The 14540-nt window shown below is 46.7% G+C and overlaps 3 protein-coding genes across 5 annotated transcripts; all 3 read right to left on the bottom strand.

Annotated features, from left to right (window-relative positions):
* Positions 1–5084: 5084 nt before the first annotated feature.
* CSP4 (chemosensory protein 4) lies at positions 5085–6935 on the bottom strand. The gene is made up of 2 exons (XM_014360140.2): positions 6746–6935; positions 5085–5522 (listed from the first exon to the last, which is right to left on the bottom strand). The coding sequence occupies exons 1-2, from the start codon at positions 6933–6935 to the stop codon at positions 5317–5319; spliced, it is 396 nt and encodes a 131-aa protein (XP_014215626.2). The 3' UTR covers positions 5085–5316.
* Positions 6936–7001: 66 nt separating this feature from the next.
* LOC106644564 (protein sneaky) lies at positions 7002–10347 on the bottom strand. Its single transcript, XM_014360139.2, has 6 exons — positions 10045–10347; positions 9580–9795; positions 9114–9490; positions 8543–8730; positions 7862–8391; positions 7002–7649 (listed from the first exon to the last, which is right to left on the bottom strand). The coding sequence occupies exons 1-6, from the start codon at positions 10345–10347 to the stop codon at positions 7002–7004; spliced, it is 2262 nt and encodes a 753-aa protein (XP_014215625.2).
* A 296-nt stretch (positions 10348–10643) lies between these two features.
* On the bottom strand, positions 10644–12222 carry CSP3 (chemosensory protein 3). 3 transcript variants are annotated; one of them, XM_014360164.2, is made up of 3 exons: positions 12132–12222; positions 11674–11862; positions 10644–10895 (listed from the first exon to the last, which is right to left on the bottom strand). In XM_014360164.2, the coding sequence occupies exons 2-3, from the start codon at positions 11855–11857 to the stop codon at positions 10699–10701; spliced, it is 381 nt and encodes a 126-aa protein (XP_014215650.1). In that variant the 5' UTR covers positions 11858–11862; positions 12132–12222; the 3' UTR covers positions 10644–10698. The 3 variants fall into 3 exon arrangements, with proteins under 3 accessions (XP_014215650.1, XP_023246973.1, XP_014215652.1); XM_023391205.2 differs by having other exon boundaries at positions 11674–11859; XM_014360166.2 differs by having other exon boundaries at positions 11674–11876; positions 12132–12210.
* Positions 12223–14540: the final 2318 nt, after the last annotated feature.

The following is a 14540-nucleotide window of genomic DNA, read 5'->3' as shown; positions in this document are numbered from 1 at the left end:
TTAAGGACTTCTCACGCCTTGCGCTGCAAGCACTCGACTGACGAGCGGACGAGCGAACGGCGAGCCGCTGGCGCGCGACCCCCACCCTGATGGTGTGTGCCTCGATCTGCTCCGCTGCCGGTGCCGCCACCTTGTCCGCTGCTGCTCCTGCCTGCGACTCTCCTTCTGTGCGGCTTCTATATACCTATACAATATACCAACACCATACCCATGGGCTGCTGCTGCGCTAGCGGCCAGGGACGGCCGGTCATCCGAGCGAGAGCGCCAGAGGGCCCCGCGGAGGAGACCACCCGCGCTGCCGAAGGGCCCACTCTCTCGCTCTCTCCTCTCTATATTTTTCTGATGCTTTGGCTGCCGCTTAATTTTCACTCCCCCTGCTGCTGGTATATATCCAAGTATACTAGGTACCCATATACCCTTTCTCTCGGATATAATGAAAACGCGAGTATACTTGATGCAGCATAAGTGCATATATGAGCGCATACAGCATGTATTATAAGCATGTGCTTCCTTTATGAAAGATCGGTTGATCGGTATGGGTTGACCGTTGCTTACGGATGTACGTAAGCACCCACCAACAACATAATATGCACCGTGGATGTCAGTATTGTATGATACTTATGCGCACTGTAGCTTTTACGCGACTCTTATTTAACTTTATAGTTTTACAGATGCCGCCTACTCAATGGGAAAGGGAGCCCCCAACCTGTAGCCTTTTAGCTTTTGATTACTATTATTGTTTTAAGCCGTGTACCGATTACTTTAGCTTCCACCGCTCTAAGCTTTTTTCCTCCTACTCTGTTATTTTTTCTTTTTTTTTTTTGCATCGCATTATATTAATAACGGATGGTTGGCAAGATGCGCTCCGTCCTCCTGTGCGTGCGTCCTACTCGAAAGAGAGGGAGATTAAATTTTTTTCTCCATTTCCTTTGCATCTCGCTGCCCATTACAGGATTCCGAAATTGCATATTAAATAGGGAAACGAGCAGGATAAAAAAGTAAAACGAGACGCTTAATGTTTTTAATTTTAGAGGAGCTTCATTTTATAATATCATATACTTAAACTTTCCCCCCTTCCTCTTTTCTGTAGATGTGGTTGAAATTGCTGGATGCAAAAGTTCGATCTTTATAAATTGTTTTCTTCAACTCTAGCATCAGTTTTACCAAACAAAGTGTTCAATGTCTTGGAAAAGAAAAAAAAAAAAGAAAAAAAAAAAAAAAAACTGCTTTCGACAGGTAGAGGTATATCCATATGTATAACTACCGTGAATTCTTTTTAAATTTAAATGCCCACTGCACACGTACCTCGACGATACCAAGTATAGTCACCTTTTTTTCATTCCTTTTAATTTAGGCATTGTCCGCGTTCCTGGGCACTAACCGTGAAAAAGTCGACAGGTCGAACTTTTTTTTTTTTTTTTTTTTTTTTTTTCGTTCCCCCTTAGCCAACCAACCCATACGATGTGGCTTATAATGATTGATCGTACAATGATGACTGAGCCAATACCAAAAAAAGAAGCCATTTTACCCAGAGGAGCTTTTATTTTTGCGGAATGCCGGAGGCTGTTGTATAAACATCATGCATACGAGTACCCACATGCAGTGTTTGTTGAAATATACGTGAAACGTGTACTCGAGGAAAACACCCAACTAAATATGTATATACACACATTCATTCGAGTAGAATGAAAAAGAAAGTAAGTGCGCGCGGGAGAGCTCAATTCGCTGAACGAAAGAGAGAGAGAGAGAAGAGTTGGCAAAGACAGCACTGCACGCACACAGCCGAGAGGATGGGCGACCTCGAAGGATGCTGCAACAGAGTATACATGCAGGCCATAGGCATGCGGCAGCAAAAGGATGAAAGAAGGGGAGGAGCGGCCGGGCGCGCTGTTAAGGCCGAGCCCTACTTGTCAAAAACAAAAAGGGAAAAAAAAAAAAAATGTAGCCGAGCAAATTCCAGAGCTTTTCCGGTATGCGTGGTGTACCCGCAAGAGACTCGAGGGAAGAAGAGCCGATTAGCCGCAGCAAGGGAAGAAGAAGAAGAAGAAGAAGAAGGGTGTTGTTGTTGGAGTGCGCGCATGTGGGCCCCCACGATTGGGACGTTTCTTGATAAGACGCTCCCCCGAGCGAGCGAGGTGCGGCTGGCTCCTACACGGCGACTTTACGTAGGACGACGACAACGACAAGAGGAGGACGTGAGCTGCAGGCAGCGGGAGGGAGAGTCGGCTTAGCACGCGGACGGGGACCACCCAGCGCGTTCTCTCTCTCTCTCTCTCTCTCTCTCTCCGGGCCAACGTTGTACGTACAAATACACGTATACGTATGATATACAACCCAAGGAAAGAGAGCTCCCCGAGACGATTTGTGACGCGTGAAAATAGAAAGAAGCCCGCGCGTTATTCTCCCTCGGCGGCGCGCACGACAGGAGAGCAAAGAGCTTGATGATGCACGAAGGAGCGAGGGTACTTTATGGTGTATGGTGTCCGTATAGGTACACCGCACGCACTGTGTGCCCAGAGCAGAGAGTGCAAAGAAACGGCTGTTTATGTCCTGTAAGTGTACCCCGGTCAGATAGACCCGTGTATTATATATGTACATGTATATTTGTCTGAAAGGGCCCGGCTCGGCCTTCCTTTTTCGTATTGGGTGGTCCCCGTCCCTGATGCTAAACGCCCCATACTTGCAAGTGTATATTATATACTTATAGACGCGCGTACCTTTGCCTATAACAAAAGAAAAAGTGAGCTCCATCTCTCTCTCTTGGAACTACTTGTCCATAAACAGAGGGAGGCAGGCAGGCAGGTTGGTGTACGTGTATATAAGGGTAGCAGGTACACCTAATACCTATATATATATACACTAGCTCGCTTGCGTAAGCGAGCAGTCCCGATTTGTTCCTATGTATTATGTGTGCCTACTGCAATTTCATCACGGCGGCGTATCCGATTTCGTTGGTGCACACGCGTTTATGGGTGATGTGTATATATATTATAATGTATATGGTGGATACAGGTTGTTGGAGGCGTGCCGATTTTTCGGGCCAGAGCGTCAAATAATAATCGATGCGTGCACGTGCGACCGGGGCCCCATCATCAGCCGGGCCGGCCCTCGAATCTGAGATACAACGACGATGCCGGCCAGCCAGGTATTTTACTATGCTACCGATGGGCCGCTGTGCGTCTTAATTTCGAGGGCCGGCCCGGGGGCTAGAAAACAGCCGTATATCATCAGCGGGTCCCCGAGGAAACTCTCGTGAACCGTACACGGTGTAGGTATATTAGTAGATCGAGGAGGAGGACCACCCAAGTGGCGTGGCGCTGGCCCACCCAGGCCGTTTTCTCGCTCTCCTTTCCATCTCTCTCTCTCTGATGACCGGCCAACCGAAACCAAACACACACGCATCAACCTCCTACCGATTTTCTCCGGGTTACTTGCCCAGAAAGAGGGAGAGTGGGTTGTATTCGTATCTACCCCGCCCGCGCTCTCTTTTTCGGAAATATTAATCCGGCCTCTCCTGGGCCGATTTTGCTGCCGGTTATACTATTTGTTGTATAATTATTACAGTTATTGTTAGCAGTGTAAAAAGAGAGAGAGAGAGGAGCAACTCCGCGGCGTGAAGTTGGGTGGTCGCGAATCTCTATTCGCCTGGCTCGGCGGCTCCGACGAAGCGCTGCTGCAGAAAGAGAGAGAGAGCGCCGGACTGGCTGCCGCGGCCTGGGTGGTCTCTCTCCCCGGCGCCGCTCAGCTACCCCGTGCCTTCCTCTCTTTCGGTCTCTCCCCCGTTTTGTTCCTCTCTCTCTCTCTCGTATACTCTTTCGCTCTACCTGACCGACAAGAGCGAGAGACAGAGTCGTCCGCGAGAGACGAGGCACCGGGAATCGCGGGGATGCATCAGGTAGTAGGCATAAACCTACCGACCCAGAAGGTCCGCAGGTACCGGGCTTACAGTGCCCCCAACGCCGGATTATGGTCGCTCAAGTGCCCTCCTCGTTTAATCATCTTTTTTTCCTCCTTTTTTTTTTTTTTTTTTTTATTCAAGTATACACTACTGTAAGTACTATAATATGTTTAAAATACATGAATAACGCGACATGCGCATATTTAAATGTGTATAAGTAGAATGTCATGCGGGCCGATGACAGTGCAGGTTGCAATAAAAATTATAATGTTCAAATACACGTATAAGAGGCATATATCGATCGGCAGCGGTCGATCGGTTGATGCCGGTAGGTAAGGTAGCGAGTCGAATGTTCACTCAATCAGCCGATGATGACGGCAACAATGACGACGATGATGATGATGATGATGACGACGACAGGGGCAAAAGGGCGGAGGAGGCAGCGGTCTCGAGAGCGCGGGGGACCACCCAGTAGGACTTCCGAGGGAGGGGAGCGTATACGCGAGAGTCGCGAGCTAGCAGTACAGATATATCTGCTGCAGTGCTGGACCATAAACACAGAGAGAGAGAGCGGACGACTGGCTCCGCGGCGGAGACCACCCAAGTCGTGACGGAGCTCGGGCGACAGGCAGCTCTCTCTCCTCCCTCCTACGTGTGTGTACAGAGACGTACAAAAGACCCTATATAAGCTAGCCCACATCTAACTATCGGTCCCCTTCGTGTACAATAAACATATGCACGTACGTCTATACATACATATTAAACTTTTTAGCCCCCTCGGCGGCGCGGTCCTTTTCTCTCGGCTGAGCTTGGCTTAATAGCTCGTAGCTTACCCCTCGTTTGTTTGGGATAATACCTGATGCCGCGCGCTCCTCGAGCCAAAGAGCGGAAACAGGAAACGGCCCACGATGCGTGTGTACATATATATACCCACTTGCCATATAGGCCGTTTTGATAAAGCCAGCGGAGGCGCAGGTCCACCCACTCGTGTGTCACTCGCGTCCACCCACGAAACGCGCTCTTGTTTGTATGTACATGGGTATATTATATGACTGGAAGCCTCTATACCGATCTATACCAATGAAGAAGCTGAAAGGGAGAAGGAACTGCACTTCGCTTCTGTCTCGTTTGTACATAAAGGCATTGTTTCTCTCTTTATTCGCGTATACATGGCATGTGTTTGTTGTTCAAGCTAGTATACAGGACACTCGACAAGAAATTGAATCGCAAAAAAAAGAGAGCTTGCCGATCTCTGCAGGAACCTGCCTTAGCATCGTTGTACGGGACTGCAGGTGTGCAGGCGTTTTACACTTGTGTAATGCATCGTTATATTACATTATACCCTGTGGTATGTGCTACTTGACAACTACTACCTACATATAATATGATGTATTTTACAGCAACGTTTCCTACTACTACTACTCCTCGTCTTGGTCCTTCTCTTTGATGGTACTGATGCCGAGGTAGCGCTCTCGATACGCCCCCGTAGGGTCGTACCTCTGCTCGAGGAGGCTCCATTCGTCCGGTTTGTTATCGATAAGGTGGTGGGTCAAGCGTTCCGAGATCGTCTTCTGGGCCGAGCTGCAGCGCGAGCAGTTGGTCGCCAGGGCGTCCGGTAGATTACCTGCAAATGTTATATCAAAGAGAAAATAATAATAATAATAATCAAAAGGCTATTTGATTCGATTGTTTCGCTGCCAATGCTGTTGTGCTTGATTTTTTTCCCTTTTTTTTTATCGCTGAATCACTCGACTTTTCAATCGAAGGCGCTCCCGCTCGTTTCTTTTTATACGACCGTGTACATCGACGCGATCGGTTGCGCAAGCGATTCTTTCAATTACTCGCACACGACCGCTAACTTTTACAGGTACGCCTTATATATACTGTCGTTGAACTCGTATACGCTGATGCTTCACTTCTATTCCCCCCCCCCCCCATTTACGGACTCGGATATCATTACCAGAGATTTTTTGCTCGTTACTTTCGTATTGAGCAATCATTTCTGCAGATTTTTTTTTTTTTCACGAGAACGAGGTAATTTCGTGTTATTAAATGGATTGTTCCTCGAATTTTTTTTTTCCTCTTTTTCCATCAACGTATACAAACAACCTCTTGATTTTACGTTTCAAAATTATAAATTATGATCTAAACAAGCGGACGTTCATTACGCACAAAACAGTTAAACAACGTTAGTATACTGGTATAAGCAAGAGGGATGGATGTATTTAACAAACGAAAAACGAAATCGATTGTACTCCCGGTACCAAAAATAGCAACTTGGGATCTCGCTGCAGGAATAATATGTAAATTAATTAAAATCGAGTCGAAAAAAAAAAACAACATTTTTTGTTTTATCCCTCAAAATTTATTGGAGCCGAGTAAGTAAGTAATTAAAAGTAAATTATGAAGATATTCACCCCTCCCCCCATCCCCCTAATGGATTTAATTACGGGAATTTCGGGGGAAAGGGAAGGGGAGAGAGGGCTCGCGTTACACGACAAGCGTGGTCAAATTGTAACTTATGATTATGGGCTTCGGATTTTGAGTAGCGGGTAGATTATCTCGGAATGGTTCCCTTTTTTTTCCTTTTCGGCTCCCTTTTCTTTTTTTCCCATCGTAAAATATCTCTTTCTCGGAAGCTATACGTGTGCACGGGCGCGCGCCCAAAGTCCGTACACGCCTAATATACACATCTCGGCCAAATGAAGGGGGATAGAGAGAGAGAGAGACATCAGGGTTATTACGATAAAACGAAAAAAAGGGAAAGAAAAAGCAGTGAATATATAGGTATATATATATTTAGGGGTAATGAGCGCGTACGCATGCAGGGTGTGTGTTTATACTAACGTTTGAGCTCGGCAGCGTCGGGCGAGCAAGGCTTCGTCTCCAGGAGGCACCCGACGTAGCCGGCGAGGAGCCTCTCGTTCCCGATCACCGACTCAATGTCCACGTTGTCGTACTTGGTCGTGTAGCGCACCTCCTCGCCGCCGAGGACCGACACCCACACCACCGACGCCAGAACCAGGTACGCGTTCATCCTCGCTCTGTCGCGCGTGCACCCTCCCACGGGTCTTATATACAGTGGCATCGCGTGACGTTATTACTAGTCGTCGTCGTCGTAATCGTCGTCATCCCCGCCACTGGGTGCCCCCGGTGCGCAACCCGCGGCCCAACAGCTACGCCCGAGATCTTTCCAGCAGTCCTCGCAGTAGGCAGCCAAGCAGCTGGATCCCCGGCACGTGTGGTGCTGGCCACGGCGGGGCTCCGGGTCGCCGCAGACGACGCAGTCGAGCCGGGCCCAGCCGAGCCGGCGCAGCCAGGTCCAGAGCCGTGGTCGGTTCTCGCGCAGCTCCAGCCAGAAACGGGCCTCCGGGGCGAGGAGTCTGCCTCGGGCTGCCTGGGCCGCTCGGGACCGGACGTAGCGCAGGAAGCCCCGTCTGCGGCGTAGGCTCTCGTTGTACAGGTGGAGGACGCGCCGTTTCTCGCGCCTGTGGTAGAAGAAGCCAGCTATCACTCGGCGTAGCCGTTGGCCGTAGGCCTGGAGGAGCAGCAGTAGCCAGACGAGGAGGTAGCCGCCGTAGATGACGAGGAGGATGGAGCTCGGCACGCGACTGGGTCGCGGTAGGCAAGCTTCGTTGGTCAGCAGCTGGGAGATCCGGTGCTTGCGGTTGAAGCCGCGCACCAGACTGCGGACCAGTTTGGCCACGAGGCCACGGCCCTGGATCTCCAGCGACATGTCGTGTCGGCCTGTCTGCAACGAGGGATGGAAACTGTTTTTGTTTTTTCATTGCGACTTTACACTTTATTGATTCTAGAAGTGCACTTTTTTTTCCAATGATAAATATTTCTCACTGTATGGCACAGTTGGTTTTTTTTTGTTTTTTTTTTGTTTTTTTAGAGGAATGATTAAGTACAAATACGCGATTGTAATCGTCAAAGGGCCACCGTGGAGCAACAACTCACCTGGGTGATTTCGAGTCGCGCGTGTCTGCGGATGACGTCGAGGAGCTCGAACAGCAGCTTGTCGAGCAAAACAAAGGTCGAAACCGTGACTACCTCGAGGATCAGCCTGGCCGTTTGGCCGTACAGGTGTCTCTTTTCGGCCCTGGTCTGCCGGAGGGTGTAGGGATCGAGCAGCTTGGTCCTCTCGAGTTTCTTGAGGGGCAGCAGCGTCGGGGCGCCCCTGGCTCGCCTGCGCGCGTCCACGCGCCGGAAGTAACTCGTCACGTAGACGTTGTCGTGCTCGACGTCCGTCAAGTACTTGGAGTGATACTCGGTGGCGCTGTACACGATTTTCAAAAATACGAGCGACAGGCAACGCTTGACGAACGTGACGACGCCTTCGACGAAGCGCCTCCGCGTCTCAAAGTCTCGCATGACACCGGCCGCCGCGCGACTCATGTCCTTCACCTCCGACTGGGCGATCGCCCTCGTGTCTATCTTGTACTCGATCCGCGCATCCGACAAGCTCTCGTTCAACTTGTCCCGGGTCTCTGCAATATATAATATACCTATATGCATTGGCATCCACGTACAACCTGTCACTCTGCACAACGTGCCGATTCCGAGTATAACATTACATATATGTATACTTAATGATGGTCCGTAATGCGCGTTATGCAGTGTCTGTATGTAATGAATAACCTTTGAGGGTTGCGTATCCTTCGCCGAAGCCGACGTCGACCTTGCCCTCGGGATCGCAGACTTTGTTGCCGCCCAAGGTCTCGACCAAATTACAGGCAAAGTTTAGCTTCATAGGCCAACAGAGCATCCATCCGGCCACCCACGTGACGCTCTTGTAGCACCGATTGTACGCGTTTTTGAATGTTTCCCTGTGCGTATGTATATAACGTATATATATGTATAAGCACAGAGAACGACAAAACAGGTACGAAGATAGAGGGGGAGAACAAGCGTAGGGGTATATATAATAGAAAATAATGGGAAAGACAGCGACGACAGGGAGCCACAAAGGGACCGGCTCGAGTTAGCAGGTCATTAATTATTGCCGCGCGCGAGGGGGATGATGCGCTTTGCGGGCCATTGTGCGCTCGTGACAAGCCGACAATGGGGGTTAGCGAGCATCAGTTTCTATGCACCCATCCTATATATTATGTACCTAACCTCACAACCGTCGTCGTCGTCATGATCACAGGGACAAAGTAGGAGGTTATTATAGGTGACGAAGGAAAAGGGAAAAAACAGCCTCGTGCACCTGCACTTCTCGGAGCCGCGGTTTAGCTGTTTCTTGCACCGGGACGATATTTTCCTTAGGTAGCCCTTCTCGTACTCGGCGGCGGCTCTGCTTTTGCCATCCGTTTTATCCCCGTCGCGTCGCTTCCGCGGTAACGGGGGTGGTTCCTCCGAGTCACCGCTCGGTTCTTCCTCCCCCGTGTAATCGCCGCTCGCCTCCTCCTCGTCGTAGCCGCTCGACTCTTCTTCCTCCGGTAGATCGGTCCCACCCCCAGGGTCCTCGAACTCCACCTCGTCTTCCTCGGCCTCGATCTCCCGGGCGATCGGCCGTATCAGCTCGTCCATCGAGCCCACCGTCCGCCTTATCTCGTCCGCGCTGTCGTTCAAGTTTTTCATAGCCTATATACAATACGTACACGTAACACATATTATTGGCGGGGTGCTCCTATACAAGCAACCATACTTTCGTTTACAGGGGTCGTGTGTACCTGTCGGAAGGGCGCGAGCATGAGGTCGTACTTGGCCTTGGTCATGTTGCCGACCAGTTGGCCCGTGCACGCGAAACTCCGCACCACCTCCTTGGCGTTGGTGCTCAGGTTCAACACGGGCCCGGCTATCACGTAGCCGAGGATCAGGGCTTTCAGCACGCCCCGGCCGGCTCGGCCGAACAACCCTGGTATCGTCAGCAGGCAGATGCACCGAAACTACCATACGATGTACCATACGATCAGCGAGATTCGTATACATATATATTTATACGTGGGTATAGTATACGTGCGATTTACAATGAAACGGTGGAAAAACATGTTTCCCACGTTCGAGAAATGAATCGAGTGATGTGGTATATGTATATAATGTGGCGCAACGCATCTATTGTGCGAAATGTTTGTTACAGAAGTGAAAAAGGTATGATTGTTAAAGCGCAGCGAAGGTTAAAAACAATCAAGTCTCACTCGCAACGAGTACGCGCAGCCCAGGGACAGGAGGGCGATCAAGGCGGCGCCGCATATTCTGCTGACGAGTGCGTTCAGCTGTAGATCCGAGATAACGAAGAAGTACAGTAAAAGTCCCAGGGTGAAGCCGAGCCCGAACCTGAGGAATTTGCGAGTACGCTCGTGTTGTCCGGCCGGGTCGTTGATTATGCGGTACAAGGAGGGACACTTGGACCGATAGTACTGGGCTATCGTGTCGTGGTAACGCTCGAGGACGTGCTCTTTTTTCGGGGTATTGCTTTCCTGATGCAGTTGGCTGGACATTCTTTCCGAAGTGCTTCTTTATTGGCGCGAATACACATCTCTATGATCATAACTTTTGCTTCTGTTAACTTACCGACTATAAAACAGTTGACGATTGTGTGGTGAGTCAAAAATGTACAAGGTTTTATTTTTAATGCTTTTTTTTTATTGATTTTTCTTTTTTTTTTTTTTTTTTTAATAATAATTATGAAAGCTGGTTCACGCATCAATTAGGCGATTGGTATCAAAAATTTATTTCGGAGAAAAATAAGACGAATAAAAAAAAAAACGGTAAAAAATAATGAAAACCCTTATGTCATTTTTGGAATGATTTTTTAGCAAACTAAAGAATAACACGGTTACAAGTAGAGTTTAGATGGCAACCCCGAGTCTCTTGGCACTTTCGGCATACTGGGTTCTGAAGACGTTATCCTTGTCGTATCTCTTCAATACCTCGTTCAAGACCTGAGGCTTGCTTTTGGCCAGGTAAGATACCACCTTTTCGGCATCGGTCTTTTGCTTATCGTTGCATTTCAAGCAGTTGGTTGTGAAGACTTCGGGCAGCAAGCCTATATAAGTACATTTAAGAAGATTCACGTCAATTTCAGGATGACCGTATAGTGCTATCTTACATTTTTTCTTTTCTCTTTTTCTCAAGTAAACACTCCTATTTCTAAAGATAAGTTAAAAAGGTCTACAAACGTCAAATATTACTGATAGTTGTGTAACTAAAAGAGTATTTTGTTAACAGATTCAACCTTTTACAACCGATGTAAAAAGAGAAAGATTTTCCTTTCCATGAAAAAAAGATGCATCCATAATTATCGTTCTCTTACTATTGCGAAACTTGCATAAGAGTTAAGTAGCTGCTGCTAATAGAATGGCTCAACAAAATTAAATTCGCACTTTTTTTTAATTAACTATTAAATAATAAGCAAAATAATTTTTGTGTCCTAAATTTGGGCTCTTAAATAATAAATAGCATAAATATCAAAGCTGTCACTGAAAATTATAAAAAAAAAAAATCACACTTTCTTGACTTTCTTTTACTGCAAACAATCATTAGTGTGATTTATTTACAGAAAATTTAAGATTAAAGTTCCTTACACTGTATTACTATGTGTGCGTAAGGTGATCACTCGTATGCTCTCTTTTGCGATCGTAGCATTCAATAGGATTATTTTTTTAAATCAACAGTACATACACGTTCAATCACACAGTATGTTAATAAAAGTTGAAGTTGAAAAAATACTGATATAGTGAAAATTCGTTGAAATAATCACAAAACAATTATTATATTTAAAAAAGAAATCGGTAATTTTGGTAAAAAATAATGGCACGACTTACGCTTCAACTCTTTGCCTTCGGCAGTGCACTTAACGTCCCGGAGTAGACAGTCGATGTAGGGATTGAGCAGACGTTCATTACGTAGGATCTGGTCGACGTTGATGTTATCGAATTTGGTCATGTAGGCGTCGACCGCGTAGGCGACGATGCCAAAAACAAGAATAACAGCCACGGTGTTCCTCATGTCTGCTGAAGGGGAAAGACTGAGATAAAAACGAAAATTCGTTTCGTGTTAAACATTAATTGAGGCGCCCCGTATCTCGGCACGGCCATCCCATAAAACACGCGCATCCCATGTTCATAGTATATATACATGCACAATGGCTCCGACCATAAATTTTATACCCGCCGTAGAGTTAAAAAACATAAATTAGAAGACAAAAACAACAACGAAATATTTATTAAGTACAATAAAAAATATAAATTTTTTTTTTTTTTTTTTTAATGCAAGAGCTCACCTGCGGTGGAAGCGTTAAATCAACGTCGTTAACACTGGCAATAAAAACGTAGTAACATGCACATGCACGCACAAGGTGTTACTTTCTGAGTTAGCCGAGACCACGACGTATCCTTATATACGCACGCGTTCGGATGGCATAGCGTCCTTTATTGCGCAAAAAAGGCTCTTTCTCTCTCTCTCACTCACTTCGGCGGGGAAAAAAAAGTGGGAGTCGCGATTCGACATCAACGCACCGACGACAAAAGTCATCTCGCCGATTCGCGCCGATTGTCACCTTCCCCCCCTTTCCTATACTCTTTTCCATTTTTCACGTCCTCCTTATTCTTTTTGCTTCTTTACGTCCACCTAAAATCAATTATTTCCTTTCTAAACCAGATAAACAAGCGTGATAACGAAAATTAAATTATGTTTTTTTTTTTTTACACCCACACCTACGCGACGTTACCGTGTATTTCCCTCCTCGTATCTCGTTAAACGACGGCAGCGCCGTTGGGGCAACAAAAGGATTATTACGCAGAAATGAGGACTTTCGTTGCGTTCGAAGGCAAAGGAAGGTTGCGCTACGCGAAGGAAGATAAGAGAGCGATGATAATAAGCTCACGGGTCGCATGTAACGAAGGCATTAGCATTCAATGTGCCTTTTGTGATTAACAATGTGTTTTTGCGAGGGACACAATGCTCGGGGGTGAGCTTCTTTTTTTGTTCATCGTTTCGCTTGTTACGACTGTAATGGACTTTTTTTTTTTTTTTTTTTTTTTTCGCGTTCCCGAGATCTGGTGCGGCGAGAAGACATAAAAACCAACGTTCCGGGTTGCCAAAAAAAGTCGAGTGTTGTTGTCTCTGTGTTACATGTGCATTCGAAATCGGTGAAATGACGGATGAAAAAATCCTTGAGTTTTTGCGCCAAAAAAAAAAAAAAAAGAAGAAGAAACGAAAAAGATGATTAATTACAAATATATAGTGTAAATATACGAACGGGTATGTATATCGAGGACCCAACGAGACGGTTGACGAAAAAAGGTTTTTTTCACTCGGCATAGGAAAAAAATAAAAGATCGTCTCGATCCTTCGCTTCGGATGTATTCTAAAGAGAGAAAAGAAGGAAAAAAAAAAAAAAAAAGTTACGCACTCGCTTGCGCGAGCGGAAAGATTGAAAACGTCAGATGGTGGCTATACGGTGCGCTTAAAATGCAGCTCCTCGGCGAGCCAAGCGTTTCTTTTTTCCTTTTCTCAGTTGTGCCTCGGATAAACACATCGGAGATGAACAAGTATATACGTATACACGTACGGCGAGTCGAGCCTGTTTGATTTAATATTTGGCGTTGTTTTTTTTTCGCGCCACTCGCTCGACCAAACAGGTAGTAAGTATAAGTAACGATCGATTACGCAAACCCCGACACAGCCGTTGGGTACTATCATCACCGGGACTCTGTTTGCCCGGGCAAAACTCTGAGATCACGCATCGGAGGATGACCCGCCGCGGCGAATATTACATTCGTTTGCTTTGCTTGCGTAACTATTGCTGCATGTGTGTGTTGTTGTTGCACCCATGTAACGCGTGCGTAAAAACCCGTATAATGCACGCGCTTCCTTATACAAGCATAAGGTAGCACGGTTGGACGTATTTTCTTGTTCAACTTATTGTCCATTTTTTTTTTTTTTTTTTTTTTTTTTTTTCATTTTTAATCGGGTCCAGGTCGTCGGGATCCGTTGTTGTGATTCGACATCACGTTCGGTGCAATAAGATATGTGTATGACGTAGTCCTTGCTTTTGTAATAATGTTAAGTAGGTGTATACCTACAAGGAATGTTTTTAAATTTCCGCGCACGTACTTATAGGCAATGAAGTTCTTTGGGAGCTGCACTTGCGTCGTTTCAGAAAAATCGCGTGATTTTTAAGTTATGGTTCGTACTCGCGTGGAATAATCAAGCGGGTGCGATCGAGGAAATAGAGAGCTCGAAAAGTACACGAAGGTAATACTTGGGTGTACTAACGTTGGGATGAGAAATGCTGCCAAGTAATTTTTTACGCTAGTCGTGCACGACTGAATAGGCTTTTTTTTTTTTTTTTTTTAATAAACGTCGTCGTGGCCTTTTTGCGCTCTCGTGACTCTTGCATGCGTAAGTACGGAAGAATCGTACCAAACAAGGATTCATGCAAAATTTATCCACCGCGGTGACGGTGTTTTTATCGTCGTCCCTGACTTACTGTGGGCAAGTACTTGAAACATTTGTGTTTACAGGATGAGTCAAGGAATAGTCGCGGTGTATTATTATCGGGGACTGTCTGTATGTATGTGTATTGAATTTTTCAAAAAAAAATTGATTATAGGCGAAAGAGAGAGAAAAACATCGAATGGAAGGGAGGAGGGGAAACGAAAAGGAATTTGTATGGGCTTTTATCTTC

Source organism: Copidosoma floridanum, unplaced genomic scaffold, assembly GCF_036245765.1.
Source record: "Copidosoma floridanum isolate Cflo_tuat_1 unplaced genomic scaffold, Cflo_Japanese_pri ptg000013l, whole genome shotgun sequence".
Classification (NCBI taxonomy): Eukaryota; Metazoa; Arthropoda; class Insecta; order Hymenoptera; family Encyrtidae; genus Copidosoma; species Copidosoma floridanum.
Note: the sequence above shows the minus strand (reverse complement) of the source record. Positions and strands in the feature narration are given on the sequence as shown.